The sequence below is a fragment of the Rhododendron vialii genome, chromosome 2a, assembly GCF_030253575.1.
Source record: "Rhododendron vialii isolate Sample 1 chromosome 2a, ASM3025357v1".
Lineage (NCBI taxonomy): Eukaryota > Viridiplantae > Streptophyta > Magnoliopsida > Ericales > Ericaceae > Rhododendron > Rhododendron vialii.
Genome location: NC_080558.1, coordinates 4060545 through 4084209, shown reverse-complemented (window position 1 = coordinate 4084209; position 23665 = coordinate 4060545). Strand labels below are relative to the sequence as shown.

The window sequence follows — 23665 nt, the reverse complement described above, 5'->3', positions numbered from 1 at the left end:
AATTAATAAATTATAAATTGAATCACATACTTACATTTCTGTGATTGAGTTGATTTTTTTCCTGAACTATATGAAAAAATTATTTTCAATTTAATGAACCCGATTAATTTATATGGATCTTCAAAATGGCCCCACAAATCATCTCACGCACTCTCTCAAAACAGTAGGCCCCACATCTACTGAGATGTGCGACGCATGTGGGCTCTACATATTTTGTGAGTGTGTATAAGTGGAGAATGACTTATTCACGGAGGGACCGTGATTCTTTTATTCACAAAACCGCGCGATTTCAATCGTCTGTTTTGACTTTAGACGGCCAAAACCGAAATGTACGCGCGTAATTCACCTCCGTAAAAACTTATTCACGTAGCTCCGTGGGAATAGTTTTTCTCGTGTAAGTATTTGTGTATTTGTTAAGACTTGTTAGGTGGAGCCATGGTCGGTCTGATGCGGAAGATTTCGATTTCAAGTCCTAGGATCTGCACTGATTAAAAAAACGTAGTAATTAAGGGGAGTAAAACGCGATCGGCGATCATCGTCAGCCCAAAATATTTCCACCGACCAGGTACCCTCTCTCTCTCAGACACACACACGGGGCACCCAGAGAAGGGAATTGCTAGAGACGTAAAACCAGTCACTTCTCTGCGTCGGATTCTCTCTACCAGCACATGCTCCTTCGTGACACTCATACTTTTTTCCGGTTGGTCAGTTAAGAAAACTGAGCTGGATCTGGGTTTCAAATGCCTCCAGTTAAGGTGACGCCCATGCTTCAAATACTCCTATAATAGCGTTTTATTTTTTATTTTTCATGCAATCATTAGGCTGCGTTTGGAGGGTGATGTGGATCTGGAATTGAAGGGATTTCAGTGTGAATCTGCACTTAAAGTATTACACCCTTGATTACGTAGTCACGAAAACGGATTCACGTAGGCGACCCGGTTTGAATCTAGCTACACCATTTAAGTGGGGCTTAAACCTCGGGTCGGTTTGGTTTCAGAAATGGTATTATAGGTTTGATCACGTAGCCGTGACAACAGATTCGCGTAACCGACCCGATTGAATATAGCCACACCATTTAAGTGGGGATTAAACCTTGGTTCTGTTTGGTTTGGTTTAAGTAATGGTAGTGTAGGTTTTAGCTAGAGATGGGTTGTGAACAATAGAGTGGAAGATAGGTTAGAGTTAGAAGAGATATGCACACTATTGGCATCATTTTATGACTACAATCACGAGGGATTATGAAATCATTCATACCAAATGGTGTTATGGCCATATAAATTTTGCCCTACTTGATTGCATCTACTTTTTATCATACTTGATTTTAGCCTTGCAGAATGTAGATGTGTTTTGTAGTCGATCGGAAAAGTTAAACATTTTTCAGTCAAATTTGTTTGTTTTAGGCTCCGTTTTGGAGAGATCTGGATCTGAGAATGAAGGCATTTAGTGTCAATTTAAACTTAAGTAATACACCCTTGATAACGGAGCTCAAAAAGCCCCAACCCACCTTCTTTGTGCATTGGAAATGGTAAAAGCAGATTCATGCAGCCTTTCCAAACTAATTGGGGCTTAAACCTTGGTTTGGTTTGGGTTTAGTTATACGGAGTAGTATTATAGGTTTAGCTATAGGTGGTTTATCAAATTGAGTGGGAGATAGATTAGAGTTAGAAGAGATATACCTTATTGGCATTGTTTTACGACTACAATCCTCAACATGAAGGATTTCAAAATCGCTCCTTTCAAATGGCCTTTTCAAATTCAGCCTACTTGATTGTATCTACCTTTTTTTTTTTTTATCGTATTCTTGATTTTAGCCTTGTAGAATGTAGCTGATAATTTATAGTCAATTGGTACCATTCACATTTTTTTGTTATGATTAATTGGGACTTGACCTCGGTTTGGTTGGTTTTATTTATAGTATTATTGGTTTAGCTATAGGTGGCTTGTGAAAAATAGAGAGGCACATATAATAGAGTTGGAAGAGATAGATACATTAATGATCGTTTTATGACTACAATCCTCACCATGAAGGATTTCAAAATCGCTCATATGAAATGGTCATTCCAATTCACCCTACTTGATTGTATCTACTTTTTAATCATATATTACTTGGCTTTTAGCCTTGTAGAATGTAGCTGATATTTGGTAGTCAATCTGTACAATTTTTTTTGTTAAGTATCAATCTGTACAGTTAATATTTTTCAGATAAAATTGTTTGTTTTACTGGTTTAGTTTGTTATATGCCCAATCCATGGGCAATCAGTATATTTGGTGTTGTCTTCAAAGACAAGACTGGTCTCTTTCTCGTCATTTGCTTCTTAAGACTAGCATTTGTGATACATATGTCGAATTCTATCAGCGTGTGAGTGTTGCTTTAAGAGAGACCACATTCATATCAGGTGATATTGATTGGAATCTCATCTCATTTATATCGTGTTTTCAGCTTTATGTTGGATGCCAGGGCTCTAATGCCGGGGAAACTGTGCGTTTAGGTTTCTGGAATGCCTTGGTGTAAATCAAGATGTTGGTCAAATCCAAAATAAAATGGGTTGCACTAGGAGGACTGGTTTTGTCTTTCGTCTCTTTGCTAGTTCATTTGCTTCTAGCCAAGTATTCAAGTGCCGATCTAGTACGCTACAGTGCAATAACAGGGTTTACTGAGGATTTAAATGTGAACATCGAGGGGAGACAGGTAACACACTTATTCCTGTTTTCGTAGTTTTCATGATACTCGTTGTCCTGATAGATTTCATTTTCATCATCCTCAGATGTTTTTCCTTTTTTATCTTCAAATTGCTATAGGGCGCTGGATATAGCAAGTTGTGGAAAAATGTTGCATCTCTTGAATCGTTGCAGCCTTATGCCAATCCTCGAAGTGGATATCCTGGTAATGCCTTGCCTCAGGTTCTTGTTGACAAGACGAATTAGGATCATTATGGAATTGATACCATTGTGTGTTAGATCATAAGGTCATGGACAACTAAGGTTACAAGGTAATGCTGGAAGAGTTGGTATAAATCAGAACAATGTGTGCCAGAGTCCATGACAATTAGGACCTCTAATTACTTTTTTCCCTTGAAAATTATCAACAGGTCATATATATCCTTACTATTCAAGCTTCAGCCTTCGGTTATATGAGACTGAACCTTAACCTTTCTTTCCATGTTGCAGTTCCAACTGTGCAGAATAATGGTTTCATATATGCCAAAATTTTTGGTGGATTCGAGAAGATTCGAAACTCGGTACATCCCTAGTAATTGTGATATTTTTTGTTTGGGGATTTCTTAATTGTGTTTTTGTTCTAACTGGAAGTTTGTGATGCGTTTGCCAATTTGTTAGATTTGTGATCTTGTTACCATCTCCAGGCTTCTAAATGCCACACTTGTCATTCCAGAGATTCAAGAAAGTACACATGGGAAAGGCATCAGGTTTTCCTCAGTTCAGTTATCAAAAGCCGAATGACATGGAGTGTAATTTTTTTTTTTTTGCATGCATTAAATAATCTTTCTTTTCCAAATGTTGTGCAGTTCCAAGTTCAAGAGTTTTTCATATCTCTACAATGAGGATCAGTTCATAGCAGGACTCATAAAGGATGTGACTATTGTAAAGAGCCTGCCCCCAGAGTTGAATGAGCTTAGGAAACTGAAACAGTTCCCAATCTTTAAGCCCAAAACTTCAGATTCTCCAACATTTTACATGAAAGAGGTGTTGCCGAAGTTAAAGAAAGCAAAGGTTGTTGGATTAGTGCTCTATGATGGAGGCTGCCTACAGGTACCTTGTGGTCCTTGTCCTTTTCCCTTTGTTTTTTACCCTTAGTGGTTGGTTTGTCTCGTCTTTTTCCCTTGAAACCAATCACGGAAGAGATATTTCTTCTTTATGGCGGCCCTTGTAGAGGACTACAACATCTCTCTCTTTGTCTCTCTCGCAAACACACAAAAGCACCGTCTTCGCAGTTACCAAACGGGTGAAATTATTGTCAAGGCTCGTTGGGTGCTTCCATTGAACAAAGCAGCCTTTAAGTAGCTGGTTTGTAGACATCATGGAAGAAGACAAAGGAGGGTTGCCTGTGACACCACCGTGGATTTGAAATGCAGTTTGTAGAATCGGTGTATTCATGTGTACATTATCTGTTTTAGGTAGTTTTATTGATGAATCCGTACTTCACGTTCCAGTAAACCCTGTGAATTAGAGTATATCGCTGGTGAACTAGATTTCCAGAATCATGTTAGTTAATGAGGCTAAGATAGTATATAATATTAGCCATCATAAAGCTCTATTCGTCTTTAATCTCGTCATATATTCTGTCTTTTAGCTGATTTGGACTTTTTGAGAAGTCTTTAATATTATCTTAACTCTAACCTGAATGTTGTACTTTCATTCTTATCCTTTGCAATGGCTATTATTATGATATGTTCGTCAACTAAGATAGACTTGTCTGTGTTTTCTTTCTAGCCCATCCTTCCCTCTCGCTTAGCTGAGTATCAGAGGCTCAGATGTCGGGTAGCATTTCATGCACTTCTTTTCCGCCCAGGAATTTTGGCACTGGGACACCTAATGGTGGAAAGGTAAGAAAATTTTATTGCTTGGCTTTTTTGTTAGCAACAGAGAAACATGAAGTATTCTTTCTTTGCATGGGAAACTAACATCATACAGTCATTTCAGCTTTTCCCTCTAAATACTCGGGCCTTAAGTTTTTTCAGCATCTTTTGTACAAATCTGTCTAATATCTATGTGGGAGGATAGATTTGCATCTTAAGTTGAAAAATGTGAACCAAGTGGTTGAAGGACTTGTATGGAAGATCAATTCTGCTACAAATGTTCTTTGGTTAGAATAGCGACATGAACATGCTGACTGTCCCACTTCAGTTGTCCTACCTTTGGTCTTGCTAGTGTGAGATGAAAAAAATTCAGTTAAGAATGCTTGACACTGGTTAAAAATTTGATTATGGAATCTGCTTTGGCCTGTGTGTATGACTGATATTTCATGCATTATTGAGCTCGAAAAGTTTTAATCGTAGTAAGAGGCCACTGTCCTCTTTTTTTCCGCCGGAGTGCAAGTGGTTTAATCATTCCATTATTTGGAATGGGATTCCCAGATGGAAGTCGTGTTTAGTTGATTTAGATTATGGCTTGCATCGAGGCATTCAAGTTTGAACCTAAATTCAGGGCCACTCAGGGACACCATTAATTGCGCACTTAGAATAGGTAGTCCTATTCATGATGTATTGCATCAATTGGGATATGATTCTTTATCCGTTGGCTTGATTTAGCTTTCTCTCGTGAAATGAATTTTTTGCTCTTTCTTGAACTGCTATTTCTTTTTGTTGTAACATTTTTCTTTCGGTTGGATGATTGATTTGAAAGTAACTTTTCCATTACAGGTTACGAGCTTTAGGCCAACCTTACCTTGCTTTCAATCCTGGCCTTGTGAGAGATACCTTGGCATATCATGGCTGTGCCGAACTTTTTCAGGTTAGTTTCCCAATTTTCTCCTTGTTTTGTTGGGATTTGATTATGAGCTGGCTGGTTCAGTACGAAACCTATTTCCAAGACCAAGATTAGCTGTTAGAGCATACAGACCATCTTGATGTGTTGGATAACATAAGAAGTTTGTGGTCTTTTGGTTCACTTTCTCAAAGAAAGATGCTATGGCTTCTCAAATATGTTGATGGTTTCACCCTGTTCGTGTTTCCTTCAGTGATTAATATGTGCTGGTATCATTAGCTATTTTCATAGAAACATACACATGCTAAAATGTTGCCGAAAAAGATTACAGGGGATATGTTTGCTGGAGTTCAGTGTAGGTTGATGTGATAAAGCTGTCAAATGATTTGTAAGCGTTTGCCAGCACAAAATTAGGAGGCATTGTTATGTTTTTTTTTATTATATATCAAGAATCTGCACAAATACGAGGCACCGATTATTCAAAATTTCTTTCATGTCATTTATGACTCTGTTTTTCTGATTTTTTAGTTTAATTTCTGTGTCTGACTATGTTCTTGATACTTTCGCAGGATGTTCACACTGAACTTATACAATACCGAAGGGCACAGATGATTAAACGAGGAATTGTGAAGGAAGAACTGAATGTTGATTCACATGTCCGAAAAGCGAATGGCTCTTGTCCCCTGATGCCTGAAAACGTATGTCTACTAGTTGTCTGCTTATTTTTCTGTAACCACTGTTCTCAGTGTTCCATATTCCCCATCAACCATGCACAAAACAGGTTGCAAATTTATTTGACCTTTTTTTTAGGCAAATTTATTTGACCTTGATAACTTAATAGAAATATCGTAGAGTTTGGAAAAATCTTTTGTGAAGATATTTTCCCCTCTCGTTCTTGGTGTGCACTGTGTATCGTTCCTGAAGCCCCATAGATATGACGCTGTAGGTTGACTCATTTTCTGATGAGCGAGGGGTACGAAACAATTCAGTTTTGTCGATCAAATTACTTGGAAGTTCATTTTGTGTCAAAACTGTTACTTCTGATAGGAAAAAATCCCAGGATCTTGAACTGATATTACCTACCAAGTTTCCAATGGTATCAGTGCTTCTAATTAATTCCTTTTGTGCTGGGACTTGGATCTTATTATGCACTTTTATGCCTTTAATCTAAGGGTACAAGGCTTGTCTTCTTTTTCTTGGTCTTTGTAGGTAGGACTCCTCCTTCGGGCATTGGGTTACCCTCCTAAAACCAGAATTTACTTGGCGGGTTCTGAAACCTTTGGTGGTCAACGGGTTATGATCCCTTTACGTGCCATGTACACCAACTTGGTGGATCGCACTTCTTTATGCAGCAATCAAGAGCTAACCAATTTAATTGGACCAGAAATCCCATTTCCAGAGGATAATTCCCTGCCTCCTCCTGCCAAAAGTTTGGACCAGCTAAAAGAAGAATGGCAAAAAGCCGGTCCTCGTCCACGGCCTCTTCCTCCACCTCCCGACAGACCTACTTATCGACATGAAAAGGAAGGATGGTATGGTTGGGTTGCAGAAAAGGATTCGGAACCTGATTCTTCGCCCATTGACTTGAGGAGTCAAGCACATAGGTTGTTATGGGATGCTCTTGATTATATTGTTTCAGTGGAAGCAGATGCCTTCTTTCCTGGTTTCAACGCTGATGGGAGTGGGTGGCCAGATTTTTCAAGTTTGGTAATGGGACATCGTCTTTATGAGATGGCATCTACTAGAACATATCGACCAGACAGGTAAAATTACCATTTGAAATTCTTTTTGCTGGTTTGGATGCAGTTAGAATATCTCATGGGTTGCTGGAATTATTAACATAGAAGGGAGATGATAATCTGATTTGAAGATTCTAGCTATTTTTTGCGATATGTTTGGACAGTCAAGATCAGGTCAGGAGGTGGTCCGCACCTCCCCATTTCTCACATTTTCTGATCGAATTTCGATGATCCGAGCCACTCAAAGTGATCAGAACGTGATTTTAAGAGTGCCCGCGAGAAATCAGCAAAAAAAATGACCGGGAAGGGCTTGATTCGAACAGTTTTTTATTGAACGGTTTAATAAAAAAACTACTCAAATCAAGCCCTTTCCGATCATTTTTTTTGTCAATTTCTCGCGGGTACCCTTAAAATCACGTTCTGAATACATTGAGCGGCTCGGATCATCGAAATTCGATCGGGAAAGGGGAGGTGCGGACGGAAAGGGTGTGGATAGGAACCGGACTGTATGTTTGGATTTTTTAAAATGTAAAAAGAGAGGGAAGAGAAATGGGATTATTTCCATGTACAACTTTTTTGGTTAACTAAATGAAATACTTAATTTTGATGTCTTTGTAATCGTAATCTTTTCATTTTCCAAGTCCAACTGAAAAGAGAGAACTTTAGCTCGCTCTGATTTTCTTTTCCTACTTGTCCCCTTTCTTATTTTCCCTCCACAAATTCAAGATCCAAAGACGTCCTTATAATTTTTTTTTTTTGGCTATTGGAGTGGCTGAAGTTGGAACAAATTGAACCCACCTTTTACACTTCTTGGAGTAATTCTGGTTTTACACTTCTTAGAATGGCTCTCTCATATTGCGAAATTTTGTCTAATGGCATTCGATCACAGAATCCATTGACAGCGGCATAAATGACTAAAGTAGACTTGTGCATGCCTTTATTTTGTCAACATATTTATGTGATCATCTTTTAAAGTTTATCATCTTGTTAATTCTGTTTTCATCTTTCTTCTCATAGTATGTGGTCTTCAAAGCAGGAAATATCTTGCTGAACTCTTCAACAGTTCGATAGACAATCCTTATCATCCAAGGCGTAACTGGACGCTTTCAGTACGGGAACATCTGAACAAAAGCCTGGGTGAGGAGGGCCTTGAGAGGGAATTTCGTCAATCAAAACCAACCTCATTCCTCTCTCACCCCATTCCTGAATGCTCCTGCAGAATTCTCAAGCCCACTGAGATCACTAGTATTACAAACAAGAACAAGATTAATCACCACTTGTCCTACGAAGGGGAGAACGTGTGCCCCAAATGGATGCAGGAAGGTGTTAAAACAGTTAGCTATCAAAAGAACCCTGCTAATGAGAGTGAATCTCAAGAAGATGAGTTAGATTTCGAAGTGCAACCGGAGTTGGATAATGGAGGAAGCACGACAGTCACAACTCCTTTGTTAGATCAAGATGAAGAAATGGATCCTAATGATTAGGAAATAGGCGTACAGAGATGGTAAAAGATTCTTTTTGGGCTCAATTTTTCCGGGATTTGCTTTACTCACAAGCTAACTCATGCGCCAACAGATATGATTCCTGGGGGCTTATCTTGTCGAGGCAGTGTGACGGCCCACGTCGGTATTCTTTTCTTGAGGTGAATCAATTTTGTTAGTCGGACCAGTATACAAAACACAGCATAAAAGCATATCTGCCGTCTTGTTCCAGCACTATGGGGCCACCTGTGGACGAATTGGTAACGTTACCTACGAAAAGTATCTTGTTTTTACCAGCAGTGAGAATCGTCCTTTTCCTTTTAGTATTTGTTTGTTTTTCTTGTTCCCATCAACACGCATGGTATACACAGCCTGTATAATTTTTCTAGATTGTTCTTTCTCCGAAAGCGAAAGTAGTGGTTTCAAAGGTTAGTTTTGAACAATTTAATTGCACTCTTCCTAATATCTAGTATACTTTCCCTTCCGTCTGGAAAATGTGAATGGTATCATGACCCTTTGCCTGTGAAAAGGGATCAGTTGTAAATTACTAATGCTTGGATTGGTTTTTTTGAATTATCCTGCGTTTGAACCTGAGCGTTGGACAAGATCTAGCTGATCCGATACTCGGTGCCCGTGAAACAATACTCCAGGGCCCCTCCCCTCCCCACTGCATTAATGCGGGTGTGGTGGGAGAAGCGCCTTGGAGCATTGCTCCATAAACTGTCGTTCACCTTAAGTGCAGCAAACGCGTACGCAAGAGATGGAATATGCTCTCATCTAAAATCAAACTCTTTTTTCGTTTGTTTTTGCAATGGTAGAATCTCAGCATCAGAATGGCATTATTTCTGAAGGATGCATCGAGTTTGGCTGGATGCAAGTCAATCTATGTATGTGTTTCTTCAAACAACAGCAACCCAAAACCCAGTATGCGTGTCTATTGCCTGATGGGAACACAAAAGGTTTTGATTTCGTGGATTTGCTGGTCTTTCATGAAAAGATTTTATTTCACTAGTTCACAATTTTGTGCACAGCTGAAAAGCCCAGAAACGCCTGTAGATTTGCTTGTCTCTCATGGAAAGATTTATCACTACGTCACAATTTTGTGCACAACTGTATCCCAGAGGCGCCTGTCACTAAATGAGGACAAGGATTCTAGTTCAATTGATAGTACAATGATAACCTACCTGCCAGCGTCGTACCCAGAAAATCATCTTCCACATCACAAATTACAAGCACAAAAGAGGAGAGTTGTGCATTAATTAACTAAACAATCAGGAGTGGGAAAAAAACCCAGCAAGATCTACTAGCGAAGAACCAAATGTTAGCCTTCAAATTCATACGGCTGGTTCCAATCCAATTGAATAGGAAACAAAGCTTATTTTGCTTAAGCCATGACGGGCACGGTCATTTGTTTGATCAGAATCATCAGATAGCGTCGAATTGGATTATGTATCCAAGGGTACGACAAACTGATGTAGGTTTAAACTTGTCCGGATTTAACACCCATCAGATATAGTCTCACGACGTGTGAGATAATCAATACAATGAGAGATGCGGTATTACTAATCCCTCCACTACAAGTCCAATTGATTTATTTATATCCCTTCTCTATTAGTTCCGTCAAATAAACAGTGGGCCCTTTTAAGTGCTGGTGGAGAAACTGTTAAAAGACTCCCACAAATCCTGAACACAGTACAGATTTCAATAACAGGGGATTGAGCAATTCTCTTGTACAAGTACCAATTCCATATCCCTTGGTGTGGCAGCTTGTAATGTACATGCAAGAGCAACAAGGAAAAAGAAATACACAAAAGCAAAAGTCACAGCCTTCATTTCTTATATTATAGAGAAAGGAACGAACATACTCTCTCTCTCTCCACTGAAAAGAGCCAACTTTCTTAACTTCCCTTGAGATGAAATAACCAAAATCCTTTGACGATATTTCACCCGAATGCGCAGTTAAAAGACAGCTTTGCTTCATTAATCTTGATCAAATGAACTACCTTATCATACTTTTGCGCCAAGGAACGACTGCAAAGAAGTGGAAAAGAGTTATTAACGAAGCAACTTTTTTGACGAGATTGAGAGGGAGCAAGATGTCTCCAAAGGATTTACCAACGTTGATCCTCTATCACACAATGTAGACATCATATGACTGGATCGAGCGGAAACAAAGCATTTGCATTTGGATTCTTCCTTGGTTAATGAATTATGTCTACCAAATTAGAAACACAGTACATTACAAATGCTAGATCTGAACTGATAACACATGACTCTGATACAGGGTTACATGGCTCTTCTCTTTTCTCCCCCTATCTACCTTTGTCTGCCACATATGACATTAACAACGGTAAGGGTATCGTGGCCAAATTAGACCCTTCAACCCATAATTTTTTTCTACAACTTTAAGAAGATGAAGCCATCACCCAAACCATGTCCTTATATACTTAGAATTTAGATATAGGTTTTCACGAGGTCTAGTGTCCATAGATATACCACTTCAGATACCCACACTCACATCCTCGTACATAGTCATGTGATATAGCTAAAAACACTTTCAGGACAAGTACACAGAGATCAAGGTTAAAGATCCCAAGACATCCCATGAGCTATTTCATTTCCAAAAAGATAAGCCATATAAACATCAGTTTCAGTACTGTTAAATAATAGCAGATGAAGTTTTTGTCTACCAATTAAGGGCACTCAACTGTATGGTCTGTACCAAAATGACAATCTGATCCATGATTGCACAGTCGTTGCATTGATATATCGGCATGTTGCAAAGTTTTTTTTTTTAGTTCAATTGTCCAACTATTTTTATTGTCTTTGTGCTTCCATTAGCTCCTCTGAAATTTTCTTCTCATCTTGCAATCCCCAAGAAACCATAGTCTTCAGAACCATGACTAAAAAAGCACAACATTGAAGGACCTCCTGCACCAACCACAACCCACTTAGGGTTGAACCAGGTTTAAGTCCACTAGGGACAAGGGGGGAAAGAGAGCACAACCAACGGGGTGGGCTTACAGAATAATCTCAACAAAGTAGACACTATACCCAATCCTTAGTCGAAAACTAACTACAGACTAGGAAAGACAACGAAATTCCCCAAAGCCCAATATAACACCAGTCACTAAAAGAGGATTACCTTGTTTTTTGTTGAAGGTGCTCCTGTCTTAGCTGTAGTTGTGCTTCCGAAGCCAAACTTTGGCTTCTTGTCTGCGGGCTTTAAAATTTGGAAAGAACACATCAAAGTTTCATCCACGCTCATCATGGCACCGGCATTATCGAACTCTCCACAGTAATTAGGAGCCGAAAATATAGTCACAAGTTGTCTATCAGCAAAGAATTCATAACCATCTTCCACCACCTGCACGATAAGTAATAACTATGAAATACTTGTAACCTAATGTTCTACTGACCAAAAAAAAAAAAACCTATGAAATACTATGAATAAGCTTAGGCCCTGTTTGTTTGACTGGAGTAATAATGTATTTGTGGTTATGTAATCTCATAGGATAGGTGATCCTATCGAGTTAATTGTGAGGGGCTAATAATAAAACCATAACCTGCAAGGTATTATATATCCCATGTTTTGTGGTACTCAATATCACACAGATATTTAATCATAGCCGCAAAAGTTCCAACCAAATGTGGGACATCCCTTGGATATATAGTCCAATTCAATGCTCTAAACGTAGCACAAACCTGGTGAGCACGACAAATTAGGTCAAGATCATGCTTCAGAAGAAACTCTGTCACCTTATCAGCACCAAAGGTATAGGAAACTCCCCTATCATTCATACCCCACCCCTTCACATCTTTACTCGGATCTGACCACAGTAGATCACACAGTAGACCAGTTTCTGGAACATCAGTTGGGCGTTGTAAATTTCGGATTTGATCCAAATTATGAAGGTCAGGAGATAGTCCTCCATGCATACACAGTATCTTTTCATCAATGAGAGCTGCCACAGGTAGGCAGTTAAAACAATCTGTGAAGACTTTCCACACTCTGACATTAAACCTTCTTTTGCACTCATCGTAAAATCCGTATATACGGTTTACAGAAGCACATTCATGGTTTCCCCTCAAAAGGAAAAAGTTCTCAGGGTACTTTATCTTGTATGCAAGGAGAAGGCATATTGTTTCCAGGCTTTGTTTTCCACGGTCCACATAATCTCCCAAGAATAAATAATTGGATTTGGGAGGCAGCCTGCCGTATTCAAAAAGCCTTAGAAGATCGCTATATTGACCATGGATATCTCCTGTAAAAAACATGAGTACAATATAACTATTAGCAAATATTCCATACAAAGAGGGAAATAACATAAAAATACGTTCAATGGATAGTTCATGAGTCATGAGGAAGTTTGTCTCCTGTATTGGACGCGTGTTTGTTGGTATGCAGAGGAGAAATAAAGAACTCCCAAAATGGCGGCCGAAGTCGATTGTCAGACGGAAAATTCATTCCCAGAGTACATAACATCATTTCAAGTTCGGGAAGACACACACTAAAAGCAAGTACGATAGATAAAAGAGTGAACAAATTGAAACTTCCACTAAAAGCACTGAAGCATCACCAAGAAGTTTTAACTATAGACCAACTCGTCTAAAAGCTTGAGCTATTAAGAAATGGGCCCAACACTGACATCAAGCTAACAAGATATGAGAGAAAAAAAAAATCACCAGGAAAGTATAAGGACAATCCAGAACAAGCACACAAGTATTTCACAAACCATAGAGAGTTTCCATAGTTAAACTAAAAGATTGAGAGAAAAACAAGACAAAACCAAATGGACTTCAAAAAAACAAAAACCAAGCTAATCACACCTCAAGATAATCACAATAAACAAAACCCACCTCAAACGTTATCATAGCTTAGGTAAACCTCTGCAGAAAAATCAATATTGAACCAACCTATTTATGATTGAAAATAGGAGTGCAAAAGAAGACCGACCCAAGCACCCATGTCCTATTCTACCATAGTAGCAATCGCACTTCAGAAACATCAGTATTGTGCCAACCCTTTTCATGATAGTCGAAACCGAGTCAAGTAAAAACCAGGAAAACTAAAATCCAACGGGGGAAACTATTTCACCTGCCACATAGTGTTTCCCTTATTGAACTCAAAACTTGAGAGCAAACCAAGACTGAATGTGCACAACTAATTCAACCGCTGCACATAGTTTCCCTAATTGAACTCAAAACTTGAGTGCAAGCCAATACTAGACTAAAATAAACCAAATCCTCTTCAAATAGTACCATAGCTAAAGTAGCTCCAATCCAGAAACATATATGTCAAGCCAAAACCATTTCAGCATAATCAGAAATAGAAACTGAGTTACCGATCGCCATAAAAGCAAAAATTCATGTCCAGTACTTCACCATCACAATGCAAACATTCCAGAAGTCATGCACAACTACTTAATAAATAGAGTTCCCCCAATTAAATTTCAAATTGAGTGCAAATCCTAACTAAAGTCAACAAAACTGATTTCAAATTGTTATCATCACTAAAGCAAGCACACTTCAGAACAGTCGATGTCGAGCAAAACCCATTTCAGTATATTTCAAAATAGCACCCGACCTTTTACACAAATCACACACAGGCACCTAACCTTTTAAAATTATCAAAAAAAAACACCTGACCTATTTAAAAACCCATCAATTTTCCACCTGCCATTAACTTTCCATCCAAAACAGATGGAAATGCTGAAAATGTGCATTTTGGCACTAATATTGGCAAAACAAGATTAAGGCTCATTTTGGCAAAACACAATATTATGCTCATAAACAAGATTATGGCTCAATTTGGCTTTAAAAGTCAATTAATAACTTACTTTTTGTCTTTATTAAAAAAAGAGCATTTGTTAGTTTTGGGTCAAGACGAATCAATAAGTCACAAAAATTACTTAACTTTTCAATCCAAACCCACCCTAAATAAGGAATCAAGCTTAATTTAGTAATTAAATACCCATAACCATGCAGCCAAACAAGATTACTCCGTATTAAACAAAGGAAAAGGCAAAAACAAAAAACATAGAATAGTCATGGGTAGGTGTGAAAAGTAAGTTAAGTAATTTTTGTGACTTATTGATTCGTCTTGACGCAAAACTAACAAATGCGTTTTTTTTCTTTTGAATAAAGACAAAAATTAAGTCATTAATTGACTTTTAAAGCCAAATCGAGCCTTAATCTTGTTTATGAGTATAATATTGTGTTTTGCCAAAATGAGCCTTAATCTTGTCTTGCCAATATTCGTGCCAAAATGCACATTTTCAACATTTCCGTCTGTTTTGAATAGGAAGTTAACGGCGGGTGGAAAATTGATGGATTTTTAAATAGGTCAGGTATTTTTTTGATAATTTTAAAAGGTCTGGTGCCTGTGTGTGATTTGTGTGAAAGGCCAGGTGTTATTTGAAAAATTTCCCTATTTCAAATTGAGTCAACTAATTGCCCTAAAGAACTAGAATGAAAGGGGGAAGCGCAGAATTGATAGCAAACTACTACACCATCAGAGTATAACTGTATAGGTACAATCCAGAACAGGCACAAGTAATTCATGCGCCAAATACAGTTCCATAATTAAACATTCAAAATCACCAAAACCCACTTCAAATTTCTCAAATATAAAGAAACCCACATCAAAAACATCGATGTCAAGACTCATGACAAACCCAATTCAGTAGAATTCAAACTGAGTCAACTGATAACCCTAACAGCCCCTTTGGATTGAGGGATCTTGGATGGGGTGATTTCTTGAGAAAATAAAGGGTTATGCTTTCTCACCAAATCTCATCATTTTTTGTGAGAAATGTTGAGAAACAAAATAAGACTTGAATTTACACATAATTCTCATCATTTTTCACCCATTAATCCAAACAAGTGGTGAGATTCTCCTTTCTATTCTTTTCTTTTCTCACCAAACCCCTCAATAAAGAAAAGATTAGGGTTTCTTGCCAAATCGCTCATTTGGGTTAAGTACTTTGGTGAGAAATGGGAAAAAAAGTACAAAATGATCTCTTTTGAATGGCTCCTTCACTTTTGGTGAGAAAGGGCTTCTCTTTGTTGTCACACCCTTTATCACAATCCAAAGAGGCAGTAAAACTAAAAACACAAGAGTGAAATTCACGGTTTCAATACAGTTCCTTAAACATTCAGAATCACCAAAACCCACTTCAAATTTCTCAAAGATAAAGAAACCCACATCAGAAACATCAATGTCAAGACAAACCAAATTCAGTAGAATTCGAACTGAGTCAATTGACAACCCTAACAGCCCCTTTCGAGAGAGGGATTTAACAAGAAAGGATAAGAGTTTCTTGCCAAATCACTCATTTGGGTTGAGTACTTTGGTGAGAAACGGAGACAAAAGTACAAAAAACGGTATCTTTTGAATCATTGAATGGCTCCTTCACCTATGGAGAGATTTGGTGAGAAAGGGCTTCACTTTCTTGTCACAACCTTTCTCACAATCCAAAGGGGCAAGTAAAACTAAAAACCCAAGAAAGAAAGTTCACAGAATTAATACCGCAGATCTTGATGGGTGCCTCAAGGTCTAAGAGATTAGGCTGTTGCAAGAAGATATCTTTGGACTGTAAACAAAGCTGTCTGATCTCTGACTCAGAGAGCTGAACTTGCTTCCCTGGCTTCTCTCTCACTTCAAGCAATCTGTTGATTATACCATCGAGAACCCCAGGGTCCATACCTAGTGATTATCGACTTATGGGGTTGAAAAAAAAAATCAAAAATTCTCCAGTTTTCTCTTTATTTATCAAATTTCAAGACTGGAAAGGAACAAAAAGAGCATAAAGTGAAGGGGGTCTGTGGTGGTGTTCGTGGCCTTGTTCTGTGGTAGTGGTGGGTATAAGCATATCTAGAGAGAGAGAGAGAGAGGGAGAGGGCTTTAGAATCAAGACTTTAGCTTTGGGGGGTGGGTGGGATGTGGCTTTAGTTTCAAAAAATGGGTTATTTTTTTTCTTGAAAAATTCGTTGTTATCTAATCTGAGACCGGTGAATGAAAAAGCGGGGAGAAATTCCAAAATGAGCGACTCATGTGTGTGTGAAGAATAATATAAAAGGGTGTAGATATAGAGAGAGAAAGTCAATGGGTTTGGGAGTGAGGTCTTGCAGAGAGAGAGAGAGAGAGAGAGAGAGAGGCGCACTATTTTTTTTTTTTTTTATCCGCAGAGAGAGGCGCACTATGCACGCCCAAAACAATGCTCTTTGAGGAGAACAGAGATGAGCATTTGGAACCACTTTTTTCTTTTTTCTTTCTTTATTCTATTGGTCGGTTTTACTTGGCAGAAAATGCCAGAGAGTGAATTTGGCTGACAGTGAAGTTAGAAAATAATAAAAGAAAATGAACTGAAAAACAAAGTCAGAAGATTTGGAAAACAAAAATGCCATGGTTCGGACGCTGGATACAGATGTGATCGGAATCATTCAATATGGGCTCTATGTATAATGTGTGGGAACCACGTGCAAGTTCTAACAGACGGTTTCAAACACATATGTATTTGGATTTCTGCAAAACTTGTCTGCGTCTATAAATTTATTTTTGATCGTCAAAAGTCAGTATTGTGTTAGATTAACACATTAAAAAATGAGTTGCACTCTCCTGACCTGCCGAGATCTTTGTCCTTAGAATTGTTGTATCAATATTAATTAGTATCTTTTGTTGAAGAATAAAAATGAGAATGTTGAAGAAAAGTTTTGATATGAATGCTAATTATATCACTTTAATGTTATTTACGAAACCACTAGAAAGTATATAAATCTGCATGAATTTAGCTTACATCAGGGTTTTTTCACCCAAGAGGACTTAAAGGATATATTTTCACTTGAAAATAAGCATAATATGTTGCTTGTATGCTAGAACTACTATGGCTAGCCAGTGCGTAATTATAACACTTACGTATTTATTTTGTCTATTGATTTTTCTTGAAAATTAAATAACAATCTAATATGATTTGAATTTATTACGAGATAAAATCAAAATTATTTAGATATAAAGACTAACAGTAAGGCTATGATAGAATGTGATGGAAAGAATATAGAAAAACATAATAATATGAGTGTTGTGACCACAAAGTGATTTCAGGGCTAAAGCCCACTGGAAGTGCCGATTTTGGAGCCCAAATTCATAACCCACCTCTTTAGTGCTGATTTTGGGCTTGCTAAATTCATAGCCCACTTCTTTAGTGGTCTTTTCCTGGCCCGTTGGCTAGTGTACATAAAGAACAGAGCATCGTGTAAAGTAATCATGCTTTTGCAAAATATAAATTAGAATACCAAACAATTAGCTGATTAGGCATTAGCATTAGGGAGGAAAGTACTTTCCTGCCAGGAATAATTCTTCGCGGCCATGCGTAATTTTTTGTGGTCAAAAGATGGCCGCGAGGAATTGCTCTTGGCCACAAAGTTTGTAAAAGCGAGATTACTATGCACGATGGTCTGTTCTTTTTTTACATTGGCCGCAAAGAATTACTCCTGACCGCAAATAATTACGCTTGGCCGCAAATAATTGCTTCTAGACGCGAAGAATTGCTCCTAGCCGCAAAGTTTTGCAAAAGTGTAATTACTATGCACAATGGTTTGTTCTTTTTGTACACTGGCTGCGAAGAATTACGGTTGGTTGCGAAAAATTACTTCTGGCCGCAAATATTTACTCCTGACTGCAAAGAATTACTTCTGACTGTGAATATTTACACCTGGCCGTGAATAATTACTTCTGATTGTGAAGAATTACTTTTGGCCACAAAGAATTACACTTGACTGCAAAAAATTATTTATGGCCGCATAAAATTACTCATGGCCGCAAAGAATTGTGGCCAGGTGTAATTCTATGCGGCCAAGAGTAATTCTTTGCGGCTAGGTGTAATTCTATGTGGCCAGGTGTAATTTTTCGCGGTCAGGAGTAATTCTTTGCGGCCAGTTGTAATTCTTTGCGGTAATGAGTAATTCGTCGCGGCCAGGTGTAATTATTCGTGGCCAGTGTACAAAAAGAACATACCATCGTGCATAGTAATCACGCTTTTACAAAACTTTGCGGCCATGAGCAATTCTTCGTGCCCAGGTGTAATTACTCTTGGGCAGGAGTAATTCTTTGCGGCCAATGTACAGAAAGAGCAGACCATCGTGCATAGTAATCACGCTTTTACAAAGCTTTGCGGCCATGAGCAATTCTTTATGTTGAGGAGCAATTATTCGCGGCCAGAAATAATTCTTTGCGGTCAGATATAATTCTTTTGGCCGTAACACCTGTGGAAGTGCAGTATACTTATACAGAGCTCAAAAAATGTTGTTAAAGATTTGATGATAAAAAAATCATTTAGAACTTGAGGTTGAAGTCCCCAACCCAATGGATTGAGATTGAGATCATTGATTGGATGATGACTCGGAGAATTCCGATTCTCTATGCTTAATGAGTTTCTTTGTCACTGTTCTCTATAAGACAAAATATGCATGTTAATTAAGCGTCACCATGTTTTTTTTTTTTTCAATCAGCCAAAGCTAATACGAGTAATGTGTGCATGAAATATGATTCACACTCACATTTGCAGTAACACAAATTCTAGCCATAAATTTTCGCCAGCAAAATACCATAAGAAATAGAACAAATAATGGATTTACACTTGTTATGGGAAGAAAAATGACGACGACAGAAATGGAGTGAAGCACGAAGGATGGGAGAGAGAGAGAGTCTTGGGGGAAAAAAAAAAAAGGGAACTGAGAGTGGACGGTAACTCGTTAGAACATGTATATGAGATGAGGTAAAAAGACTTTTTCTCTAATTTGGAGAGGAAAAAAACAAAAACAAGCATGCACCAGAAGAAGTAAAATAGAAGGCAAAATACATTTGTGAAAAAACCTCTCCACTTTTAGCGATGCACTGTTCACATGCAAATCTTTTTTATATTTCTTTCTCTCTCTTCTCCCTCCTTTCTCTCTTTCTTTCTACAGCAATTTGTACTACTCTGTATTTTTTAATATTTAATACTAGATAGATAGGAAAGTGTAAAGAGGCTGTTGTGGTGTGGATGTAAAAAAGTGATAGGTAAAATAGAAATTGTACCTTTTGAGCAGGTATTTTACCCAATATTGGTTTACATGCTCTTAGGTATACTGAGTAACTATAGCACAAGTCATTTTACAAAGCCTTTATTGAGGCTTGTGGAGAGGAAATTTTGCATACTCAGCTAGCCAAAATAGCTAAAAGGCATTTTGTTTAATCTGTCGTATATGCTCGAAAATGTTAAATATCTTTGATAATTATTTAGGATTGCTGATGTTGAAGTCCAAAACTTTATGAAATGGACAAGGGCATTTCAATACTGACCAGTACTGTCAGGTACTTGAAGAAATATATATATTTTTAAAGTAGCTCAGGTACTTGAAGAAATATATATATTTTTAAAGTAGCTCGGTACTGTCCGGTATTTGAGTTGGAACGAAATTAGAGAGGTAAGATACCAGATTTGGACAATACTGCTACGTACCGGCCGGAATAGTACGTGATTCGTAACCTTGGAGGATTCCTCCGACTCCTGGGCTGGAATTCAGCATTTCGTGTGGCTTGCCATCGATCCAACACAGGTTTACATGACCCCTGATGCCTTCTTGCACCCGAATCAAACTCTCCACTGCATAAGAGACTGCACTGCAGCCAAGAGCTTTTGGACTGCCCTCACCGTCCCATCTGATCCCCTTTTGCCCGCCTAATTCTATTTGGACACCACCCGATGATTCAGAATTAACTCGCTGTCCTGCTCCATCTACACAGCTCGGATTACACTGGAACGTCCTCCTTCTCCTTTGCCCTTGGCGCATTTGGACGCACGGAAATAACGTCCTCCACAAACATTACACTGCCTTTGCTCATGACCTCGTTCAGAAAGGCTTGTATCGGAGGTATTGTTTGTGACTGGAATGGGGAACGGGTGACTGGATTCTCCTCTAAAATCGGTTTGGCCTCCGGTCTGGCGGCGGAAATTAACCTTTGCCCTTTTGGAGGGATTGAAAGTACTCCTTGCCTCTCTCAATAGATTACTAATGGTATTGTTGAAACGGATACCGTTATCGATCTCCTCAACTTGGCTGACAGCAACCACCACCTTTTTCATGTCATTGACAATTGCAGGTCCCTTCTCCAACAATTGGGAGCACCTCAAGTCAATCAAGCGATGAAACAAAGGGAGAAAAAAAAAAACTGATACTGCACTATAATGAAACACATAAATCACCTAGGAAAAAGCCCTTCTTTATTAGTTTTTCATCACTGAAACAAAGGAACAAAGGAAAACTTGGACTAATCAAATTCTACTTGATATAAAAAAAACCATCCCTGATTTTTGTCTAATGGAGTAATTCCCTATTCTTATTATTCATTTCTAGGCTTTTTCCTCCTCCTCCTCCTCCCCCCCTCTCTCTCTCTCTCTCTCTCTCTCTCTCTCTCAATCAATCAATCAATCACTACAAGCTTTTGATACTCTGCTCCACTTATAGCTTTCAACATCACAGCCTCAGGGCTCAAAATCGCTTCCCCGTCCAAAAACAGAGTCATAAGGTTCTTCGAATACCCGCTCACTAACGCCACGCCCTCTTGTTTGCTAGGCACCGGCGTGGCATCGGAGTTTCTCAAGTTCCAAAACACTATCTCCGGCACCCTTTCGTACCCCTTCTCCTTAAACTTCCTCTGAATCGCTGTATAATCCGTCTCCCAGCTACCGGTATGATGGTACCCCGAGCCATAGTAGCTCGAGGATCCCGACGCCTGATCAAACTCCATGTCGCTGAAGACGAAGAGCGTCTTTATCATCTGATCTTCGCTCAGCTTCCCTTCCACCGCGACTTCCAGGATCCTGTCGAAAACCCTTTGGAAATCCGTGTTCGCCCCCCAGTCCATCCTCCTGATAAAACTCGTCTTGGACTGAAGACTGTCGCCTTCGATCGTGTGAAGTTGTGGGTTCGCGCTGAACGTTATCACCTTCCCTTTCCACGGCTCTTCGCTCAGCTCGGATATCAAAAGCCCCAGCGCGACCGAGACTTCCATGGGGATCCCGCTCATGCTCCCCGACACATCGCAAACCGACATGCAGTTCGTTAGCTTGCCTTTCTTCGCCATGTCGTCCACCATTCGCTTCCACTGGAGCTCCGCCACCTCCGAACCGGTCCAGTCGTTCAAGGACTCGATGATCTCGTGGGGAAGCAGCGCTCCAGCCGCGATCGTGCTCTTCCCGCTCTTCACCTTTTCCAAATACTCCACGAATCGCTCCTGGTCGTGCTTGTAGAACAACTTCTTGTAGAGCTTCATCGCGATTGAGGGGACGCGTTTATACGGGAGGTTGTTCCATTTCTTGGCGCATATATACACTTCAGGGATTTCGAGGGCTTTGTGGAGAGGGACGAGGACTTCCCTTCGGAGGCGGTCTCGGACCCTATAAGCGTAGTGAGCCTCTTCGATGTCTTGGTACTCTATGTATTCTTCTCGCGGGAATACTTTCCTGTTCAAGAAGAATAAAAGGAATTTAAACGAGATTGTCAAACTCGAAAAATCGTATATATGTGATTCTAGAAATGTTTCTACTCAGAAGAAAATGAAAACACTGAGTTAACTGACCTTGCAACACTCTCGCAAATCAGTGTGGCTTGGTCGAAGGAGGAGTCGAGATTTGGACACCATTTCGCCGCAAGGCCTATCTTGCAGAGCTCCCCGGCGCGGTAGGACTCCATGTCGGATTTCAAAAGCTCTGCAAAGAGATCCGACACTCGGTCGTGCAAGAACCGGTATTCCGGATCGCGGTTGTACCTGTTGGTGTAGGAAATCGAAATATATATACTGTTATAACAAGGCTCTAAATTGATCTCATAACAAATGAAGATGACAATCAGGCTTACAATATGTACAATGAAAACATAACACATGACTTATGATGTATTTTACTAACTAAAATAAGTAATTAAATATAATTTATTGAGAGAGAATGACATGTCTCGTAAAACAGAAAATAAATACTTAAAAAATAAGAATCCTAATAGAACGATTAGGAGCCTTAGATTCAATATAGCCATGTACGTATGGTTTACATGACAAATTAGACACATACGTTTTGGAATTTAAACACAAAAAAGATAAGAAGAGAGACCATTACCTTTCAAAGGCTTTTTTGGCTTTTGCCACCTTCTTCTCCAACCTCAAACCCCTCACTTTCTCCTTATCCTCCGTCGCCTTCCTCTTCTTCCGGCCTACGTTTCGATCCATCACGTCTGCCTTCCGACTCTGCCACTCCATTTTTTCCTTTTTCCGGATCTCGGGTCCTTCGAGTAATCGGTAAAGAATCTCCAACATGTCCTTAAAATACCCAAAATCCGCGATAGCCTTCACGTTGCACGCTAGGGTTTTCGGGTGGTGCTTGTGCAGCCACAACGCCGCCGCGTAAAACCCTTCCTTGTCGGATTTCCCGGTCCCGCGCACACCCCGTAAGTTGCACACTAGTTTTAGAGACGTCAAGGCGTCGCGATCCCACGCCAATACTAATCTCTTCACCAATTGTTCTTGTGGGGTGTCGGGCACCACGTGGAAGAAGAAGTCGAGGCACGGGTTTCCCGTGGCCAAGTAGGTTGCAGAATTGTTTTCGGTGAAACCCATTGGAGGATTGGTGGTGGTAGTGGTGGTGGTGGGGAGGGTGGGGAGGCGGATCTCCGGTGGTCCGAGGAGTGGTCTTGCCATTGCGGAACTTTTGCTTCTTCTGTGATGGTTTTGGGACGAAATTAGGGTTAGGGTTTGTATTGTGCTCCGATCGAGCTTGTATGCATGTGGTTTTGGGAATCCTTGAATGTGTTATTTAAATAGGGAACAATCCGAACTAAACCGACTTTTTAAATAACCGACTTAGGTTATTTTGGTCACAAGATTAATTGCGTTCTGACTAACCTACTGGGCTTTGCTGAAAAGAAAGAGAGACTTAAAGATTCATCCTTAAGTCATCCACAGTGGCACAA

The 23665-nt window shown here is 39.3% G+C and overlaps 3 protein-coding genes across 10 annotated transcripts; 1 reads left to right on the top strand and 2 right to left on the bottom strand.

The window, feature by feature from the left end:
* Nucleotides 1-422: 422 nt before the first annotated feature.
* On the top strand, nucleotides 423-9146 carry LOC131315509 (protein EMBRYO SAC DEVELOPMENT ARREST 30). 6 transcript variants are annotated; one of them, XM_058344606.1, is made up of 12 exons: nucleotides 468-565; nucleotides 710-755; nucleotides 2441-2689; nucleotides 2800-2884; nucleotides 3169-3239; nucleotides 3337-3425; nucleotides 3525-3768; nucleotides 4450-4562; nucleotides 5379-5469; nucleotides 6012-6140; nucleotides 6652-7205; nucleotides 8218-9146. In XM_058344606.1, exons 3-12 carry the CDS (start codon nucleotides 2519-2521, stop codon nucleotides 8663-8665), a joined length of 1995 nt encoding a protein of 664 aa, XP_058200589.1. In that variant the 5' UTR covers nucleotides 468-565; nucleotides 710-755; nucleotides 2441-2518; the 3' UTR covers nucleotides 8666-9146. The 6 variants fall into 6 exon arrangements, with proteins under 6 accessions (XP_058200588.1, XP_058200592.1, XP_058200587.1 ...); XM_058344605.1 differs by lacking the exon at nucleotides 710-755 and having other exon boundaries at nucleotides 423-565; XM_058344609.1 differs by lacking the exon at nucleotides 710-755 and having other exon boundaries at nucleotides 423-565; nucleotides 8199-9146.
* Nucleotides 9147-10341: 1195 nt separating this feature from the next.
* LOC131315508 (serine/threonine-protein phosphatase PP1 isozyme 2-like) lies at nucleotides 10342-16821 on the bottom strand. Of its 3 annotated transcripts, XR_009196803.1 has the most exons (5): nucleotides 16194-16821; nucleotides 12368-12927; nucleotides 11808-12029; nucleotides 11371-11593; nucleotides 10342-10693 (listed from the first exon to the last, which is right to left on the bottom strand). XR_009196803.1 is itself a non-coding variant. In XM_058344603.1 (4 exons), exons 1-4 carry the CDS (start codon nucleotides 16366-16368, stop codon nucleotides 10670-10672), a joined length of 981 nt encoding a protein of 326 aa, XP_058200586.1. In that variant the 5' UTR covers nucleotides 16369-16820; the 3' UTR covers nucleotides 10342-10669. The 3 variants fall into 3 exon arrangements, 2 of the variants coding, with proteins under 2 accessions (XP_058200586.1, XP_058200585.1); XM_058344603.1 differs by lacking the exon at nucleotides 11371-11593 and having other exon boundaries at nucleotides 16194-16820; XM_058344602.1 differs by lacking the exon at nucleotides 10342-10693 and having other exon boundaries at nucleotides 11248-11593.
* A 4263-nt stretch (nucleotides 16822-21084) lies between these two features.
* Nucleotides 21085-23446, bottom strand: LOC131315507 (uncharacterized). The gene is made up of 3 exons (XM_058344601.1): nucleotides 22816-23446; nucleotides 22284-22472; nucleotides 21085-22167 (listed from the first exon to the last, which is right to left on the bottom strand). The coding sequence occupies exons 1-3, from the start codon at nucleotides 23391-23393 to the stop codon at nucleotides 21126-21128; spliced, it is 1809 nt and encodes a 602-aa protein (XP_058200584.1). The 5' UTR covers nucleotides 23394-23446; the 3' UTR covers nucleotides 21085-21125.
* Nucleotides 23447-23665: the final 219 nt, after the last annotated feature.

What these genes read in the sequence shown, in the direction of transcription:
- LOC131315509 (XM_058344605.1), top strand. Translation starts at nt 2,519, where the DNA reads ATGTTGGTCAAATCCAAAATAAAATGGGTTGCACTAGGAGGACTGGTT. An exon ending in GGACACCTAATGGTGGAAAG is followed by an intron (nt 4,563 to 5,378) that starts GTAAGAAAATTT and finishes TTTCCATTACAG; the next exon opens with GTTACGAGCTTTAGGCCAAC. An exon ending in GCTGTGCCGAACTTTTTCAG is followed by an intron (nt 5,470 to 6,011) that starts GTTAGTTTCCCA and finishes ATACTTTCGCAG; the next exon opens with GATGTTCACACTGAACTTAT.
- LOC131315508 (XM_058344602.1), bottom strand. Translation starts at nt 16,368, where the DNA reads ATGGACCCTGGGGTTCTCGATGGTATAATCAACAGATTGCTTGAAGTG. An exon ending in GGCACCCATCAAGATCTGCG is followed by an intron (nt 12,928 to 16,193) that starts GTATTAATTCTG and finishes TGTTTTTTACAG; the next exon opens with GAGATATCCATGGTCAATAT. An exon ending in TAATTTGTCGTGCTCACCAG is followed by an intron (nt 12,030 to 12,367) that starts GTTTGTGCTACG and finishes CTTATCGTGCAG; the next exon opens with GTGGTGGAAGATGGTTATGA.
- LOC131315507 (XM_058344601.1), bottom strand. Translation starts at nt 23,393, where the DNA reads ATGGCAAGACCACTCCTCGGACCACCGGAGATCCGCCTCCCCACCCTC. An exon ending in GCCAAAAAAGCCTTTGAAAG is followed by an intron (nt 22,473 to 22,815) that starts GTAATGGTCTCT and finishes CTACACCAACAG; the next exon opens with GTACAACCGCGATCCGGAAT. An exon ending in ATTTGCGAGAGTGTTGCAAG is followed by an intron (nt 22,168 to 22,283) that starts GTCAGTTAACTC and finishes CTTCTTGAACAG; the next exon opens with GAAAGTATTCCCGCGAGAAG.